The 20450-nt window shown below is 33.5% G+C and overlaps 2 protein-coding genes across 2 annotated transcripts; both read right to left on the bottom strand.

Annotated features, from left to right (window-relative positions):
• Positions 1 to 372: 372 nt before the first annotated feature.
• Positions 373 to 3235, bottom strand: LOC133701264 (cytochrome P450 78A4-like). The gene is made up of 2 exons (XM_062125123.1): positions 2179 to 3235; positions 373 to 1227 (listed from the first exon to the last, which is right to left on the bottom strand). Exons 1-2 carry the CDS (start codon positions 3124 to 3126, stop codon positions 616 to 618), a joined length of 1560 nt encoding a protein of 519 aa, XP_061981107.1. The 5' UTR covers positions 3127 to 3235; the 3' UTR covers positions 373 to 615.
• Positions 3236 to 15165: 11930 nt separating this feature from the next.
• LOC133701230 (mitochondrial import receptor subunit TOM20-like) lies at positions 15166 to 19526 on the bottom strand. The gene is made up of 6 exons (XM_062125072.1): positions 19274 to 19526; positions 18872 to 18950; positions 18614 to 18780; positions 18452 to 18499; positions 17476 to 17562; positions 15166 to 15494 (listed from the first exon to the last, which is right to left on the bottom strand). The coding sequence occupies exons 1-6, from the start codon at positions 19370 to 19372 to the stop codon at positions 15372 to 15374; spliced, it is 603 nt and encodes a 200-aa protein (XP_061981056.1). The 5' UTR covers positions 19373 to 19526; the 3' UTR covers positions 15166 to 15371.
• Between the last annotated feature and the right edge of the window lie 924 nt (positions 19527 to 20450).

The raw sequence follows: 20450 nt of genomic DNA, 5'->3' as shown, positions 1-20450 counted from the left end.
TTTGAAATTCTATTTTAAGAGTTCTCTTGAGGAGTTGAATGAATCTTCCCTCTAGAAAACGAGTTGAACATTGCTGTGGTTGCATTTTCAGAGGCAGTCTGTGATTGCATTACACAGAAGATAGACCATAAGCACGAGAGAATTTAAAGGTGGGCAAGTTTGCCAGTATCGATTGAAAAATATACTACCAACTACACCTTCAGGAAGCAGCATCTTGAGAGAGCAAACATAATTTTCCATTAGCCTTCTGGTTTTATTAAAAATTATAATAAAACTATTTTTTGATATCTTATTTAATTAAGTTTTTTTAATTCAAATGTTTTTTTTTGGCTGGCAGACATGATCGAGGAGATCATGACTAAGTTTCAACCGTTCTAGAAAGTCGAAACCTGAGACCCGTTTATTAATGCGACGCATCGCTCAAACAAAAGCATTCTTAGTACACATTCTACGTGTGTTTAGTAGCGTGATGCTTCACGCACCAAACACACTGACATCAACAACCACTTTACACAATCTAGAAGAGAGATACATTCTTAATTTACAATTAAACACACCACACGGTTCGCCTGAAAAGGTCCTGCGAAGTTTAATTTCTGATCGAAACCAGTAGCTTCATTGCGTGACTTTGCTCCGTCGTTCAACCACATGACATTCCAGTGGCCTTTTCATTTCGAGAGAGAGCCTTAAACACTCAGAAAGATCCACGGGTTCTGCGGGTAACCATCTGTACTCGTGTAAAAGCCGTGCGAGCCATAGGTGCACCGTGGCTAGCCCAAGTGCCTTGCCTGGACACACCCTGCGCCCTGCTCCAAATGGTGCGAGCCTTAGATCGGAGCCCATAATCAGCACATCCTCTTCAATGAACCGGTCAGGATTGAAGGACCATGGATCCCTCCAAATGGAAGGGTCATGTGTTATGGCCCACATGTTAACCATCACTGTTGTGCCGGCAGGGATGAACGTTTTGTCCACGTGCACATCATGGATGGCTAGGCGGGCCCACGAGAGTAGTGGGCCAGGTGGGTGCAATCTCAGGACTTCTTTGACTATTGCTCGGAGGTAGGGGAGATTAGGGACATCAGAATCTTGCACCTCCCTGTGGCTGCCAATGCACGTGTCAAGCTCCTCCTGGGCCTTTGCTTGGATTTCTGGGTGCACCACCATCCGAGCCATTATCCACTCGAGAAGCAAAGCAACCGTGTCTGTTCCTCGGAATATCATCTCCTGTGTTACATTGTCCCACAACAAAATCATCCCAGTGAGATCCTCTTGGCACATAGAATTAAAAATCTTCTCCATTTGGTCCTTTGTACAGTTAGGATTACAGGTAGAAAGAACAATGAAAAACGTGGAAACCAGCAACCACATGTCAATTGGTAACAAGTGTGGAAAAACGTAGGTAAAATGAGATGATATTTGCCAGATATTTGGATACAGTATAATCTAACAAGTATCTAAATAACTTTTATGAAGCTTGGAGGTGAGCCCTAAGATGACGATGGTTCCTTTCCTTTGGAATCTAGAAAACGTAGCAAAAAGACAAGGAACCTTTTAAAATCCTTAGCTTTTTCAAATATCAACAGAAACTGATCGTTGTAGAACGAAACAAAACACCAACAAAATCTGTATCCAGCAACAATATCTACGTTAAGAATCTGTCAAAAGAGAAGACTGAAAAGGATCTCGTGCAACGAATGACCTTAGCTAGTGGTAATAATTGAGGAATAAAAGAGGTTGCTGCTTATAAAAGATTATGAAAATATATTTCAGATTGGAAAAACAAATTCACCAATAATTAATATATCACTATTGAGAGTAGTGTCTCAACATTTAATATTTACGAAATTTCCCTTGAGTTTTTTATAATTCATAAAATTAAATAAAATCGTCTTCGATAAGTATATTCAAAGAAAATTAAGAGCATAGTTTCTTTCAGATTTAATTACAAAATTAAGATAAATTGTTCTACTATAATCTTCCTCAGATTTTAGATGAGAAACCATCCAATTCTCCCCAGCTTTTAAAGCTTAAACAATAATTTATTTATTTTACATAACACAACTTTATAATTCCCTTTTGCAATATTTGCACTGTAAAATATATTTATTTATTTTGTCAAATATTAGTTTAATTTACTTTTTAAGATTTAGCCAAGAGAAAGGGAGAGTCTTTTACCCATAGAAGAGCCACCATATCTGATTCGTTCAACTGGTCTTCCTCAGGCAAGGATAGCAAAGCACTAAGAAAGTCACTTCCACTCCTTGAGTCTCCAGCTCTTTTTCTTTCCTTCACAATTTGACCCACAACACTATTAACCTTGCCAGCCAACTTACAACACCTTCTCTTCACTCCATGAAAGTCCAAAAACCTTAGTGGAAAATAGTCATCCAAATTAAATTCTGCAATCAAGTCAAATCCTTCTTTAACCATGAACCCTAACTCCTCCCTCTCTATAGAGACATCACTACCAAAAACACTCTCTAATACATTACTTAATGAACCTTTCTGCAATATGTCTCTTAACACAACAACCCGTCTCTCCTTCATCTCCTCTCTCACTTCTGCCACCATTTCATTAACTAAACGTTGCCTAAGTGGCTCTAGAGCAGAGATTTTCCTCGGGGAAAACATGTAATTTGCCGCAATTCTACGCAAGTGTCGCCAATAGTCTCCGGAAGGAGCAAAGCCAATGGCACGCTCAAACATTAACAAACGAGCTGATTCCTTAATAGGACGGTCAGCGAAAGAGCACCCGCATAGGATTTCCCTGGCTGTGTCTGGATGGCTACTAATTATCACACGAGTTGAGCCTAAACTGAATGCCATAAGCTTAGTTGCCCCTAATGAGGCAGCCATGCTAGCTAATTTTCGATGAGCAAGTGAACCCATTTGGGGTAAAGTGCCCAATATAGGCCACCCAATTGGACCACGAAATCTTGAAGGGTTTTGATTGTCGTGATGGTTTCTCCATGCAAAACCTCCAGGGACTAACCAATAGTTTAGAGAGAAAGCAAAGAAAGAGGATAACGAGAATAAAAGGAGAGCAACAGGCCATGGAGTTTGGTGGGTGATGACAGCTAAGCAAAATAGTATGGAAGAAAGGTTTGCTGGTATGGACTTCATATCAGAAACTGTTATCTGGGGAGTGATGATTGGCAAAAAGGGTCTTTCTTTGAAGAAAAGCAATCAGAATTGTCTACAGATGGACTTTTGTCATGGATTGGATCTCATGTGGGTCTATTTATAGCATGTGGAAGGTTTATTCTGGTAAAATTATGTGGCCACCTACTTTGCTGACCTTGTTTGGTGGCCAAGCAAAACTCATCGGTGTAATCTCATTTTCTTCAAAGATTTTATCGGGAAAAAAAAACAGTTAAAGAATCACTGGTAAGATTTTCCTAACCTTAATTTTTTATTCATATTTCATGAGAGTTTCCGTCAAAAATATTTTTTCTCTGACAAAATATCTTAAGAAATAAAAACTTTTCGTCAAGAAAAAACATATATTCAAAAATATTTTTTCATCTGAGATTCCATCATGAATTTATATATCATCTATCCTAAAATTTTATTTTATTGTTAATTTTTTTCTGCATTACATGCATTAATAGAATATTATAATATGTACCACACTGGTCCATATTCACAACCATTTTTAATGTGCCACTCACTTCAAATCAAAACAAATATACAAAATATTAATCATCTAATAGGTCGTTAGTAGTAAGAATTTGGAACTAAAAAATTTATTCTTTATGTGGTCTCAGATTCGAGCCATATGGTTACTAATATGATGGCCACTGGAGGTTTACATGATCGTTAACTTCAGGACCCATGAGATTTAGTCGAGGTGCACACAAACTGGTTCGGACACCCACGTTAATTAAAAAAAATATACAAAATATTCAATCAAAGAATTTAAAAATAAACTATATCCCAAACACATAAAAATATACTTAAAACATATATTTAACAAGGTAGTTACATCCTAATTAAATATTTGACAGGGCTGAAAAACATATTTGCTCCTTACAGTCCTAGAATTGCACCAAATTAATTAGATCTCATATATAATACAATTTGATCACATAAAACATGGAGGAGCTGTAGAGTATGAGGGATAATATGGAGAAAAGCTTACTGTAGCTTTAATGGTAGTTCTCATTTGTTCCACTCGTTGTCGCATAACAGAAAACTCATGAGTGGCCAATAATTCATCACTTTTCCTTTTTATCTGATCAACCAGTTCCCTTAAAATCCCATCCTAAAATATTCATAATAAATTAATTCCTAAACCTAAAATTACCATTCATCTTTCTATTCAAAATACAATTAAGCTTATAATCTCAAGTAATTATTGAAATAACACATGCTATACTCAATTCCCCCCCGGATCCAAACCAACCCCTGGCTTTTCAAATTGGAATCAACAAATCAAAATTCTAACGACATCCTAGCTTCTCTATAACAATAATAATATGCACACAAACACTTATAAGTGTTGGAATTTGTTTTAATAAAATATGATTAATATTCACAATTTAAAGTCAAATTTATAGTGAAGTCCACATTGTTAGGGTTAAAACTTTATTGAAAATAGTTATCCAATAAAAATTCATTAATATGAAATATTAATATGATTAAAAAAATTATGGATGAATAAAAAATTAATATAAAAAAATCTTTGATAGGCATGCTTTTATAAAACTCAAGATTCTCTATCTCGGGTATAAAAAAGTAAAATTTTCTTGTAGTTTATATAGTGAGAAGTTGATGAGTTATAAATAAACCTTAATAAAATAGTATGAGTTAATCTATACTTGCAAGCTTGGCTTGGGCTCGGGCATCAGACACCAGATCAGGTCTTGGGTTTTAGTTTATTTTTTGTTAATATATTTTGGATTTGAATTTGGGTAATTATAGAGTGATTTTTTGGCTCATAAAGAATCGTTTTTGTTAACACATGAATAAAGAGTTTGAACAATCAATCTTTTTTATTTTTCTAATCAGCTTTTCAAAGGAAAAACATATGATTTTAAATCTAAAAACAATTATTTTTTTATTATTTCTTCATTAATTTTGGTTTCAAAATCAACATAAATAAGGATTAAAGGGGAGATGTTCTAAACATTTTTACAATAGTTCTCTAGTCTTCTCTTCTACAACTTTCTAACTTATTTTGCCTACCTTTTACTTCCCTAAAATAGTGTTTAAGTTCCCATCTTGGTAGGTAGTTGTTGGGATTCAATTTCTCATCTTCTTTAACCTTATTTAATAGTGTATCTAAATAAAAAGTTGTTGAAATCCTAGAAAATTAATATCATAATTAATGAGAAGCAATAAAATTTAAAAGACAAATGATTAATCATTAACAACAACAAGTTATTATTATCTTAAACTTACATATGTTTATTTTTAATTATTTTTTTGGCTTTGCATGTAATAATATACTTTTTAGGATCTTCTATGCTTAAACTATAATCTTATGTTGTCTATATAAGTTTAGTATGCAGGCTACGTGACTTTGATCTATTTACTAACTTAACTTGATCACATAAAATTCCATACGATACACCAAAATTAGGGTGACATCTAGTCTAATTTATAGCATAGAAACAACAATAATTTACAAATTAAAATCATAAACACCTAATTATATAAGCCGAACATTGTTTGATCAATTAACCAACAAAAACAAAGGCAAAGCAGGGAGTTTTGCTGCTGCTGTTGTCGCTGCTGCATGACGCCGAGAAGATAAGGAGGAAGAGATGGACTCTTCGAATGGGGTGGGGTTAAGCTGCTGTCTCGGTTTGGTGAAGGAAGGGATAAGATAAATGAAGGCTAGCTATTGGATGCGTGGGGGTTTACTGATTTAACATAACCTCAGAAAATTTAAGTCACAGATTTCAAAAGTTAATTTTGTCAATAACTCCATTGGTGATGAACAATTTTCTGACAGTGAATGAATTAATTACGTAAATACTACCAATTTTGTAGGTAAATTAATGTTATTTTTTATTTTGACAAGCTCAAAAAACTCCCTTGACATGTTGAAAACCAGCTGGAAACACAAGTAATAACTGATATGGACATGCCACCTAGTTAAACTGCTCTTGCTAGCTCTTTCTGTTATAAATTAATTGTTTTAATTTAATTTCAAAGATTTTCGATCTCACCACGATCTCATTAAATTGCTAAATGAATCTGGTGGCAAACCCCTTCTTAAAGCTTTTCAGGCTGTTTATTTAGTACTTTTAATTATCAGATATCATCACATGTTTACAAGTTCAAGAGGATAGAGATGGAACAAGATAAAATAAAAGGACGAAGAAAGTTAATTGTAATATTGCACAGTTAGTGCCCCAAGTTTTGAGGTTTTCTCAATCAAGTCCCCTGAATTTTATTTTATGCAATGCATCACACTGAATCGAATCAATAAAGTGTTTGGGTACTTGTCGAATGATGCCCCATTTGCCAAGAAGTGGCAGCCAGAATGCCATGTGTTAAACTTGATCTTATCTCTACTTGGTTTTTGTTTCCAGGAAGATCCATTTCCAAGTTTTCAACTCATGATATAGGTCAAGGCCAGAATATTTTACGTGGAGAATATATATAAGTAATTAGAGGACGCATACCTAACTTATTTAACTTTGAGCTGTGGTCCTTACACGAGACTAATGAATCTATAGACTTTTCCTTGGACACGATAAAATTTTGGGTTACAGGGTTTAAGAGAAAATAGTTGATTGGTCAGCACTCCATATATACTAATCTCTCTTTTTTTTTTTTCTTTTTTTCTTTTTATGACAATGTCATTAAATTTTGCTAAATAGGTTATTTTTTAAATCTCTCGGTCCAACTCTTTATTTGGCTTAAACTTTAAATTAAATTGTATGAGAGTTGTTCTAATACGAAACAATTAACTTTATAGATACGAAGACAACGTACTTGTATGACCTATAAAAACATTGTTTAGCTTTCAACAAAATTTCAACGTGACAAGTTGTTTTAACTATTAAGACATTAGATCGATCCCGGTTAACTTGCGTCCCGAGGCATAAACTCTACTAGTTTTAATAACTTTGTTTTTTTAAAACAAAATTTATTTAATTATATGATAAAAATATATATGTTCGCAAAATCAAGCACTAACATAATGTCAAGATATTTGTTTAAGACCATAATAACACTACAATAAGCAAACCATAATAAATCATGAAGCCTATTTTTTAATAATTAAATATTGAAGAATGAAGTGAATTGGGCCATGGACTCCACTAAAATTAATAACTTAATAACACTACAGTAAGCTATTCTTTATTTATCCATACGGTAACAAAATTAAACATCAACCCATACCGGGATATTTGTCAAGAAACTGATAACCTCTTAGAAGAAAAATGAAACAAATTATGAAACTCAAAACCACTCTCAATGTCGAAGAATGATATATAAAACAAAAAATAATTTAAAAAAGTTATCATGTCAAACCCGCAAATTGAAACAACCTGAGTTACCTCGCCAAACCCGTAAAATGATTCATGGACTCCATGGAGGTTGATAACATGGTTTTAAAAATTATTTTTTTAACTGTATGATTAAAAAAAACGATCATAAAATTGAGTTCAATTAAACAAAAAACAAAAGATTACTCTGCTAAACCCGTAAACCAAGTTAAACCTAGTTACCTCGCCAAACCTGCAAATCAGGTCATGGTCTCCATGAAGTTTAATAGTATGATTTTTTATGAAATCATTTCTATTTAACTATATGTTAAAAAAATAGATACTCATAAAATTAATCATAAACCCAAAGTTAAGATGTTTATTTAAAATTGTAATAACTCTATAGAAAACAAAACAAAATAAAAAGAACTCTCGATGGTCAAAATTAAAAAATATATATATTTTTAAAATAAAAATCTAATTTATTAGAGAAAAAGCTGGAAAAAAATAAATATACAGGCCTGCCCCTGTCAGCCCCCCGATTAAATGTCCTGACTAAAAATGATGAGGGAATTGAACTTTCAGAGGCACTGATAAAGTTGACATAATTAAGAACTCTCGATGGTGTACGGAAACCTATATTTTATCTCATGTATTGAACTGGAACGACCGAGGGGAGTGCTAATTCGCAGACAAGATATTATTGCTTCCGAGGATGAAATAAGTCGGGTAGTGTTACTGTACGCGCTCGCTCGTGTTCCTAGAAATTCATGCCAGACACGTTCATCATTCTAAGAACCTAATAATTGCATGCAAAATCCAAGGTGCGAGAAAAAGGTATGCATGCACAATGTAAAAAATAAAAACTTATTTCATCCTAGGAAGCAGAATCCAATTATTAAATAAATTTCAAGATTCGTGATGTATAACTTGAAATATTGACAAAAATCATCGATAAAATCACCATTTATAAACCCATCAGTAAAAATTATGCTGATGAACTAAATATACAAATGTTGATGAAATATTTCATCTAAAAATTAAAAAATTATACATATATGAAAAAAAAAATATAATAATTCTTGCTTGATACGTAACTGTGTATATTTTTTACATGATTTTATCTATGAATCTCGTGTTTATCGACTTTGTTTATAGATAATATAATAAAGCATGTCTATCTAGGTTTATATACATATATATATATATATATATATAGACAAGATCTTTACTCCATCTAATTAATCCCTTTAAGTATTAGAAAAATATTAATCCTTGACATTTTTTGCATGCAACGGTAAAAGATGATCATTTTGCCATTATTGTCTTATTTCAATGAACAAAATGGTCTTTATTGCAAAATTTTCTAGCATGCATGCCAATAACACCTTCTCATGTTCTAATTTTACAAAAAAAGAAAAAAAATGTTTATCGAGATATATAGAACAATAAAATAAGATATAATTAATTGTTTCATGACGTAGAGTGGTGACTACTAGACTCACCTAAGAGTCTCTTCTTACCATATTTGTTCATTAATTATTCGATTTCCATATGCACGACCTTTCCTTTGAACAACGTCCCGTTAGTTGCCGACAGGAGCAGAGAAGATCATGTGAAGGCAGGAAAAGTCCTCTACACAAGATATTTTCTGAATCCATCTCGAAAAGAAAAATAAATAAATAATTAAAGAGAGAATCATTGAGGGGTAGGAATTCCAGTATAGTTTGTCATTTTTCAGTAATGGTGCCACCACTTGAAAGTAATCCTCTACACTGCGACCGACAACCTGTTTAACATTGGGGATTAATCGTATTTTTAAAATTTTATTTTTTTTAGTTTGAAATGATTTTTAAATATTTTTAACGTATTGATATAAAAATAAATTTTTAAAAATAAAAATATGTTATTTTAATATAATTTCAACATCTACATATTAATAAACGTTCCTGGCGGCAAGAAAATGACAACCATTCAGGCGTCCTACCTCCATTTATACATCTAGGATCCCCAACCCCGTCGTTCCGATTATTTTTTCATTCCTTGACAGGAGGCTAGCTATAGCTTCCAACACATTTGGGTTGTGTAGGAAATTTTCTTGTATATATATATATATATATATATATATATATATATATATATATATCTTATACGTAACATATCTCTGTCAAATTAAGAGCCATCCAATAAATAAAAAGATTTAAGGATTCGTAATTATTTGTTTTTTAAATCGTAAAAAGCCAATAATTCGATTGTCAAAATGTTTAAAAACTAAATATAGTAATTCTAAAAAACAAAGTAAAAATCCAACAATTTATTGTCAAAATTTTTAATGCCATCACAGTGGCTTTTGGTGGCTTTAAAATAAATAAATAAATAAGCAAAAATAAAAACCCCAAACGATGCTTAGCGAGTTTATTCGAAAATTTAACGTTTGTGAACTAAAATAAAAAACTGCTAGTTTCTTAAATGGACGCCACAACACAAATCTTCGAACAGGACAGATTCTGTGAAGAACTTCGAGGTGGCCGACGCAACCATTCTTTTCACCTAAAATATTTGACATCCACAGGGGACAGGCATAAAGGCAATGCTTCTGTTTTGGGTATCACCCACGTATGCCAAAATCATTACCTTCTTTCCAAATTATTCCTCACCTACTCCAAATTTCGAAATGGAGCTTTGGTCGTCCTTTCTGACCAACCACGGTTACTAAACTCATTTTAGCTTGGTTTATGAGTTAACTCGATATCTTATGATGAACCAAATATCCACATCCACATCCACATTCACATTATCTTATTAATTCAAAACCCGACTCAGATGGAATTTTATACTGAACTAGTTGAAAGTTGATTTTAACAACCCGGTAAATCAATCCATAACCTGAACAAAACTTGAATATGACTTGGTTTGATTTAAAAAAAAAATTCAAAACAATGTAATTTTAATTTTTAAAAAAGAAAATCTTGAATCAACAATAACAATATTTTAGATTTACCCGCAACCATGCCTTTTTTCCCTTCATGTGGCCATTCACTTCTCTGAAAGAGGATTGGGATTACTGGTAAAAAATGTCGGCCAAAATTACTACAAATATACACCGCTACAAATCATCTGCACAGCTCAGAGCTATGATTCACAGATCAAGCTAACCAGACCAACTAGTCATGTACACGAGTAACATACATAAAGGATCCCGAGAACCAACCAAGAGCCAACCCATACAGATGCTGTCTGAATTATTAACTGCATGTCCCTACTGCTTCTGCAATAAGACAACGATCCGCTGTAGTTGACCTATGAAGAAATTATCGAATTAAATAGTAACCTATGGATGCCCTACCACCAACAAAGATTGGATAAAATAGTCGGTGAGGAAAGGGCCAAAAGACGGGGCAGTCCAGAATAATCCAATGCCTCGCAGATTTGGCCAAACAACATTGAGAGAAAGCTCTGTATGGTTTGGTCCCAGCTAGTTTTAAAACTTAACGGGAGATGAATTGCAGGCACAATACAAGCAAGAACAACCAATGATCAAGTAAATTGATAAAAAAATAAATGCAAAAGTTGATCAGATTCAAAAATCTTCACACAGTCCTGCTTAATTAAGGTGCAAATATCATCTCCACCTAACTCCTCGCCACTCTTCTAGTCCACAAATCAGTAGTCTTCAGCATGCATACAACCACTCTCTCCCATTATTTTCTTGACAAACCACAATCATGGAGGGATAAACTTATGCCAACAGAAGCATTTCAGAGTGCAAACATCTACTAGTTTCTATGCTTCTCTTCACAAAAAGCATTCATATAACTGCATGTTCTATCCTTCAGAACAAAGCAATGGTATATAGAATATAGTTGGATAGTGAGTGCTCAGCTTTGTTAAAGGAGAGCAGAAGGTAGCAGAAGGTAATAAGAAACACCCCCACTAAGTCCTGTATTGCTTCTCCATCACCTACTGGATGGAAGAACCACAAAAAGGCCAGTTAGGTGTTGCAGAATATAAAATAAGACAAGCTACCATTACATATTTCACCAATAAACCTATAAAAGAGGGTGGAGTCAACAACTCCACAAAAGTAAGGTGTCTTTGCGGCAGAAAATGTCTCTCTCACACCTTCTGGGAGCATCCCTAAAAAGATATCCAAAAATGTTTCTCTCACACCTTCTGGGAGCATCCCTAAAAAGATATCCAATACAGCTAATCAAAGTGGAATGCTTAGTTAACTTCTGATTAATTTAGCATTATCATAGCACTCACTAGCTACCTCGTGAACATAAAAGGCACAAACCCTGATTCTTTCATAGTGAGATTTCTTTCCACTAATAGAAAGGTGTCCAACATGAATCTGCCAGCTTATCCCCACTACATTCCAGTAAGAGAGTGGTGGACCTCAAGCAGCAAGATAATCCTGATTCCACCAAGGAATCATAAAATTAGCATCAAATTCTTAACTATCCATTACAATAGCACCCTAAGGAGATAGAAAGAGGATCCTATTGCTAGCCAAGCCAATACTACAAGCAGTCAAAAGTGATCATCACTATGATACCTGCATAGAATACAAGTAATTGCAACAGCAGCATGCTAAGCTAAACAATAACTAACTGGACCTGCAAGACAAACCAAAACATGGGGTGACATCTTGAAATCCTATATCTCGGCATAAAATTCAAAATCAAGCCAGAATTGTGGTCAGAACTTAAATAACTCAGGTTTTTTATGGACTACAATAAAGAAACGAGGAGCCAAATTATAAGCACATGATGAAACACCAAGCAGCGGGTCAGCCAATAAAATCTGATAAATAATCAGTGAACATAATTTCAATGGTTATTTAAATACTCTAACTTGTAAATTAAATGAGTATTTTTTTACGAAAGAAGAAAGAAGCCATTGCCTACACAATTGGATCCCACTGAGAACAAGGGTGGAAGCCTGATAGGGAAAGATTGAAATAAAATAAGCTATAATTAAATGGCCACGGTTACAAGTTACAACTCTCTCTTCTTTTGGTGGATCATGGAGAACTTCTCAAACAAAAGATGTATTCATAATGAATATAGAGCTAGATACTTAGCCACGTAAAAATTAAAATGGTGGTAAGCAAAATGGTCCAGAGAAAGGGAGAAGTTAAAAGGAAACAAGATTAGACACGATTTTTTGTTACATAAAAATTGTTGATCACATCTACATCCGTACACCAATCATCAGGGCAATTGCATGATACTGCACAGGATATGCATGGTTCAAGCTTTTAATCGAGGGAATAAAAAGAGCAAAGATATAACATTGGGAATCAAAAAGGAATTCCCATGTGCATTATGAAATGTAACAACCAAAAGCACAGAATAATACATGACAAAACAAAACCATTGAAGAATTCTATAACTTATCAGAATCTATCAGATTCAGATTATGTCGCAATGACAACATTTCAAGAAATTGAACAGTATCTAGTAAACAGAGGCTGCTACAAGAATCAGAACAACTTCATCACATGTTATTTATTTTATTATGTGGATGTCCAACTGAAGGTCAAGATAAGCTTTGGTGTGAGGGGAGCAAGGAGCAAGGAGGGAGTACCTGTATTCATATATGTATGTTTCGGCACTATGATGGCCAATTTTTTTTCTTTGTATAAGAGAATATTTCCTCATAGCCATTTGGCTTCCTGATTTTGCACTGTCATTCTGTGTATGCATGCCTCTTACGACAGTCAAAAATCCATTTGTCAAGCCCCAATAGTGTTCACATAAGAATCAAAAGATAAAGAATTAAATCTCTCCTCTTAAACTCTCTGTGATGGGGGAGCGGTTTCCCCCCGACCTATAATATTGAATTTTATTCTCATCGAAGAAAAATGGAACCACTGAATTCTAAATCCGTAAGAGTTCAGGTCCAAGTAATACATGGTTGGAATACACGCATCATGACACCAAACTTAAGACCGACACAATGGAATGAATTTCAAAGACCTTTCTGACGTGGGAAATTTCTTCCTGACATAATAATAATAATAATAATAATAATGTTTATTGTATTATTTTATTAATGGTTAAAATTTTTAAGTTTTGAAGAGTTTAAAAAAAGTGCATGACACAATTTGATAAATCAAGCATAACTTTTAATCTAACCGTTAAATTAAGCTGAAATTTTTACAAAAAATTCTGAAGGCTCTACTTATTAGGTTAAAATTTCATGATGATTGTAGATTGATAAAGCTTTCAAATAAGGTTTGGAAGTTGTTGTGCGGATTATCTTTATTTACCTTATTGTATTTGGATTTTTTTTACTATTTAGCTTAAAACTTTTAATTTATTCAGTATTTTACTATTTATAAATTTTAATGCTAGATGAATTCTATTAATTAGGCAAGTTTAATTAGAAGTCCTTTTCTATAAAAGATTTTATTACTAATATAAATATAAAGAATGCCTAGTTTATTTTAAGAAAATGACTATTATTCAAGCTTTTAATAAAACACTTGAAAATTTTCTCTAAATTTCTCTACAGTTTAGGTTTATAACCTTAGAATTTAAGAATCCTAATTTTTAACTACGTTATACATCGTGTTAATTGATATCAAAGTAGGTTAGCCTCTTTAATAGACGGAGACAATAGCAACTCACTCTATGATGCAGGAGAGGAGGCTCTCTGGGGCACTATGCGAGCTCAAGAGCAGAAACTAGACCGTTTGGAGCAAACCATAGTAGATTTAGCTCGGCTAATGGGTATTGTGCAAAAAGATCATGAAGAGAAAAGGGACTTGCCTGAAATTTTGATGAAATTTTATTCTATGATGGGAGGTTTTCAAAGAAAAAATTTATAAAATGGTAATCAGAGTTAAAAGCTTACCATTATTTCAACAAGGTTTCTTATCATAAAAAAACAGAAGTTGTCGTACACAAACTTTGTTCTTATGGTGCTAGAGAAGAGCAGTTTGAATTTCTAGACTTTAGAACTCATATTAGTATTCCTTTAATTTTATCTTAGCAAAATTTAAGACAATCACTAATTTTGGAGTTTATACAAGATTATGAATAGATTTTACTTTGGGTAGATAAAGAAAATAGATTATTATTATTTTATTAATGGTAAAGATTTTTAGATTTTGAAGAATTTAAAAAGAGTTCAAAACACAATTTGATAAATCAAACATAACTTTTAATCCTACTGTTAGAATAAGCTAAAATTTCTATAAAAAATTCTAAAGGCTCTATTTTTTTATTGAATTAAAATTTCATGATGACAAAGATTGAAAAGGTTTTTAAATAAGACTTAGAAAGTTTCCATGCGAGATTGTTTTTATTTATCTTATTTTATTTGTATTCTTTTTCTTATTTAGCTTAGAACTTTTAATTTAATTAGTATTTCACTATTTAAAAATCTTAATGTTAGATAAATTCTATTAACTAGTTAAGTTTTAATTAGAAATTCTTTTTTATAAAGAATTTTAGTACCAATATAAATATAAATAGGAATGTCTAATTTATTTTAAGAGAAAACCTATTATTTAGACTTTTAATAAAACACTATGGAGTTTTCTCTAAATTTCTCTATAGCTTAGGTCTAGATATATAACCTTGAAGCCTGAGAACCCTAGCATTTAACAATGTTATAAGCCGCATCACTTTCTTACCAGGAGCAGGATGGCTTCATGACATCAAACAACCCGAGCAAATGGACGTAAGAGGGAAACAAGAAAAGCTTGAAAGACTGTCAACAGATGTATATAACTAAAATTTGCAAGAAATGATAATTCTAACCGAATAAGTAATAAAGAAAATGAAAGGTCAAGATCAACATGCGGATAGCATACCACATGTATAACTGGAATATACATGCCTTCCAGTAGGAATATTGTGATCACTAGTTGAACATTCTTGAAAAGATATTGGCATCTTCACTTAATGCTTATATTGGAGGAGGAGGAACATGGGATTTTGCAATCCCCATCCATGCAACGATTCCAACTGCAAGGATAATCCATCCAAATATATCATACTTCAGGTCACTGTTTGCCTTCTTCTTGGAGCCCTGAAACAGGATTGACAAAGAAATGTCTGATGATGCTTTAAAAAATATATAGTAATCGTGTGAGATGGTATAAAATGTGCGTGAATCCATATTAACTCATGGCCAACCATCACTTCCAGAACCAAACACTCACAAAAATATCTTACTTAAGCTGCATTACAAACTATGGATTTGATGTGCTTCTGTAAATTTTTAGGGAATTGGCATGTCAAGAACCTCATGTCACATCAAACTAGTGGCATCCATCACAACAAGAAATCACATGGAGCTTTAACTAGAATAAAGAGAATAGTTTAGGCTCAATTTTTTTACTATTTTGTGAAGTTAGGCAATAGGAAACGCTTACATCAGGTTTTACTTATCCAAAGGACTTAAATAAACTTGATTGACCAACCTAGCATTGGATAAGTGAAATCAGATACATTCCACCATAAGCGTAAGTTAAGCGTGCAAGGAAAGAACCCATGAGCTACAAATATATGCATGAATAGCATGTACATAACAGCATGCATGGTGTAGAGCCAATTTGGAGTCCGTGCATTAGAGTCGATTCATTAAAATTGTTTCAACAATCCATATGTACAATGGCAGCAGTTGTACATCAGGGCCACAATCTACATCGCACCATTCCATTGAGGGCAAGCAGGACATAATTGTTGTAAACCATAAAGTAGTGGATATGGTGTGCACATAAATATCTTGTGTTACATTCTATATCACGTGATTTGGAAGAATAAGAGAAAAGAAAGAGAATATGAAGGAAAACACTCCAGCTGAAACTAGAGGACTCTTTATCATCTACTTTAAATTAATTTGCAAGAAAAATGCTGACTGAACTCAGATTACAGCACATTGGAGACTTTAATTCAAATGTGGAAACTCGCAAATAACAAAACAGGGTTAAAAACTAACAATGCCTCATGCTAATTTGCTAAATACTTCTCTGGAATTCTTTTTCTAAAAAATAAGAAAACAAATGTGGAAAGCAGATAGTAAGGCACCTGAATTTAAAGCACAGAAACTCTTATTAAACAACAAAGTTGACTCTTGCCAATTTTTTGTTAGCTTGAGACTTTGGGGAGAGGGGAAAGGTACAACCAAGGCAGTGTAAGAACACACAGCAGATTCTTCAGATACACATCTAAGTTAACTTTTGCTGATTTTTTGTCATATTTAAGAGGGCTTGCACTCCAGACTTTTTTCTCTCTCTTTTTCTTCTTCTTTTTTTTTTTTTTTTTTGGGGGGGGGGGGAGTTGTTGTACAACCAACAAGGTGATCTAAGAACTAATTTAACTCTATATTCCAAGGATGATTTCTCTGTCATCACCGAGTCTAGGACATTGCTACTACAATTCACTTCACTTTACACCACTGCATGTGGACTAGAATGTAAACATCTCCCTTGGGCTTTCAATCACAAGAATTTCAGCCATTTAATTATATCAATGATTCAAATTGTCTCAGTTATTTGGTTACTTTCCTATTTCAGCCTGGTCACGAACCCCCATCAGAAATCATAAGGTGCTACACAACATTTTAAGACACCAAACTCTGGATGATCAAGCTCTGAACTGTTCTTATGGGTTTCTTTAGCTGATATGTAGAGATATTGGAAGGCTTTGCATTAATTTCAATCAGGATGCAGCACTTTTAGTGTTCTTTCTTCTGCTTCTAGATTTTTTTTCATCCTAAAGTGAGAAAACTCCTTGGTTTTCAATTTGAATTCCCAATATTTTCCAACAGTTCTCTTTTATTTGAAAAAGAAACTAACTCCAAGTCACAGTATAGTACGAGGAAAAGCCCATACATGATGAAATTTTAAGCTGCAATAAAAAAAAAATCCTTTAACTGTTTTCCTTTTTTTTTCAAAAAAGGAGAGAGAGGAAGGAGGAAAACACATTTTTTTTTCAAGAACAGGAAGAAGCAAGCAACCATTTACTTGGGTGAACTTCGAAAAAAATGAGCTGCCTAAATTCCTCACCTTTGCATTTGAAGAAGGAGAAGATTCACCACCCATGGTCTGTTGACTGCTTGAATGCTTATGGATCTCCATATGCAATTCTGGTGCCTGAGAAAATATCGTCAACAACATTTAAAAAATAGTACCGATACATGATCAAAAGTGGAGTTCATTTGATCAGGATAGACAGAAGTAGTTTCAAAAAAGCTAAAGCTTGATTTGCAATGTTCATTCAGAACATCAAGCACAGAATAACAAGGAAAATATTGAAGATTTGGAGAAGCTGTGATGATGATAATCAATATAATATCTTTGTGGTTTGATTATTTGATTATTCCATTGGAACAAACACCTCAAATTGAAAAATGTGTGAACATAAGATGTATGTTCTGCTTTTCAACAATAGAAAAATGAGTGATTTCTACCTTGTTAGTAGATAGAGGACTATATCAGCATAATTAGTAAAACTCATACCAGAAATCTAACACGGTGGGCTCAAAACCACCAAATACGCTTAAAGAAACAACAGTTTACACTCAACATTTTTTTATGACAAGGAAGGAAGGTGCAAAGTATACCTTAGCACAAACTTCCAAAGACTATCACTATTTTCATGTAAAAACCAAGTGATTTCTACCCTATTAGTAGATAGAGGGCTGTATCAGCATAATTAGTAAAACTCATAGCAGAAATCTAACAGGGTGGGCTCAAAACCACCAAATACGCTTAAAGAAACAACAGTTTACACTCAACATTTTTTTATGAGAAGGAAAGAAGGTGCAAATTATACCTTAGAACATACTTCCAAAGACTGACACTACTTTCATGTAAAAACCAAGTGATTTCTACCTTATTAGTAGATAGAGGGCTATATCAGCATAATTAGTAAAATTCATACCAGAAATCTAACAGGGTAGGCTCAAAACCACCAAATACGCTGAAAGAAACAACAGTTCACACTCAACTTTTTTTATGAGAAGGAAGGTGCAAAGTATACCTTAGCACAAACTTCCAAAGACTTGTGGTAAAGCTCGTTAGTCGAGTCCTGTATCGAAAATCAAAATTGAAAAGTTATAACTTACATCTTAGTGAAGACTACTAGAAACTAATATGCTTAAACATGTCCTGTGAATCAAAGCCCAAAAAACTCCAAAATTACCTCATCAACCGCTTGTTGGAAGTAATCAGCTGCCTTGTCAAAATAATTTTTTGCCTCAGAAAGATCGGGAGTCAGAAATGCATAAGAAGTGTTGGCATTTCCTAGTGACCACATTGCATTGGCTGTTGGATTTAACATCATTGCCTCTTCCAACTTCGAAATAGCCTCTGTAAAATTACGACACCGCCCCAATAACATAAAGCCCAGAAAATTTGCTAAATTATGAATTGGTGATTATAACAACAGAAACTACAGTACCATTTATCATCTTCTTTGCCTCTGCCACGGTTTGAAATTGTGATAGTTCGAGCAATGCCTCGCCCCACTTAGTCAAGTTCTGCAAAGCATACCCTCCTTTTTTAATGCTAACAAATCACTAGTCATAATGATAATACATCAATGGTGAGCAAAAAGAAAATTAAAGTGATAACCAGCATATAATTTGTTTACTTCAAAAACTAAGCAACATGTTTGTATATATGTATGTAGGACAAGGTGGGAGATTTGTATTTGATCTAACGCACATACACAAGTAATAATCAAGTGAAAGACAATTCTATTCCAAAAACAAAAAAAGCAGGATTGACGATGGGAAAAAAACAGGAACTAACAGGAGATTAAACGAAACAACACGTCGTGCAACGAATATATAGTACTCACGTCGGCATCAAGAGGGTCTTTAGCGTAGGTAGCTTCGGCGGATTTTCGAGTGTGCTCGAACCTTAATAGACGATCAAAGTCATCTTGAGAGAACTCCATTGTTGCTGACTTGCTGTCCGTTTCCTAGTTCTGTCGAGATCTAAGAGGGGTGTAGCTAGGGTTTAATGAGAAAATGAAGGAGAGGGTTTAAGAAGTAACGGTCTTCATAAGACCGTCTGTTACCGAGACTTTTTGTCCGGCACGTGGTAAATACATCGTCGTCGCATGTTGAGACACCGAATCCTACGGAAGTTACGTGCCGTTTGTATAATTTGTTAAAAATTATGAAGAGGAAACTTGGATTAAATTGAAACTGACTAAGAAGTTAAAAAATTAGATTGAATCCACCTTCTATGGTTGTGTCTTTGGCTGATAGAGTGATTTACACGAGTTTTCTTGCAAAAACTGTTGGAAATAACATTAGTATTTTGATGAATTTCTCAAAGCTGTATTCATTAATTCAGCATTCTTACACAAACTCTTACAGTTTTGAATACATTGTCCTGGAGATTACACTTTTAACTATCTAACCAGGAATTTAACTATCTTTATAATAAACAAATTTAGCAAATTTTTTTTATTTAACAAATTTTTCATTAAATTAATATTTTTAAACACTCGGCTTAACAACACCAATAATGCATTGTTTGAAAACATACTATAAAAATATATATATTAAAAGAAAAAAACAGGCAATATAATATTGGGCTTGGTAAGTCAGGCCCATTGCTCAGCCCAATAAAGCAACAACTCATGCATGAGCCTGCAAGGCTAGGCCTAGGCGTGAGCTTTTATTTAAAAAAAAAAATGAAGAGGACGAATGACATGTCATCCACCTCAGTTATTTAAAAAAAAATGTGTCGAGTGTCTGTGTCAGCAGACAACGCATCACATGAGAAACCTAGAATACAGCTAAATATAGTGGCCGAAAAAATATGGTTCTTTGTTTTTTCGATGAAAAATCTTATTTTTAACCCATTGTTGACCTAAAACATCTAAAAAAGACCATAGAGACCTTATTAAACCAATTCATAGCCATAAAAAAGCCAAAAAAACCATTTCAAAACCCGAAATCCATCATAAACAAAAATTCTTCTTGAGCTTATATATGTTGTTTTAGGTGTTTGAAGGGTGAAAA

The sequence above is a fragment of the Populus nigra genome, chromosome 8 (assembly GCF_951802175.1).
Source record: "Populus nigra chromosome 8, ddPopNigr1.1, whole genome shotgun sequence".
Taxonomy (NCBI): Eukaryota; Viridiplantae; Streptophyta; class Magnoliopsida; order Malpighiales; family Salicaceae; genus Populus; species Populus nigra.
This window is presented reverse-complemented; position numbering and strand designations above follow the sequence as displayed.

Excerpts from the sequence above, each read along its gene's own strand:
- LOC133701264 (XM_062125123.1), bottom strand. The coding sequence starts at position 3,126 with ATGAAGTCCATACCAGCAAACCTTTCTTCCATACTATTTTGCTTAGCT. Across the intron at positions 1,228-2,178 it reads ATATGGTGGCTCTTCTATGG|GAGATGATATTCCGAGGAAC; the intron begins GTAAAAGACTCT and ends AATGTAACACAG.
- LOC133701230 (XM_062125072.1), bottom strand. The coding sequence starts at position 19,372 with ATGGAGTTCTCTCAAGATGACTTTGATCGTCTATTAAGGTTCGAGCAC. Across the intron at positions 17,563-18,451 it reads CTTTGGAAGTTTGTGCTAAG|GCACCAGAATTGCATATGGA; the intron begins GTATACTTTGCA and ends ATATTTTCTCAG. Across the intron at positions 15,495-17,475 it reads CTCCTTCTTCAAATGCAAAG|GGCTCCAAGAAGAAGGCAAA; the intron begins GTGAGGAATTTA and ends ATCCTGTTTCAG.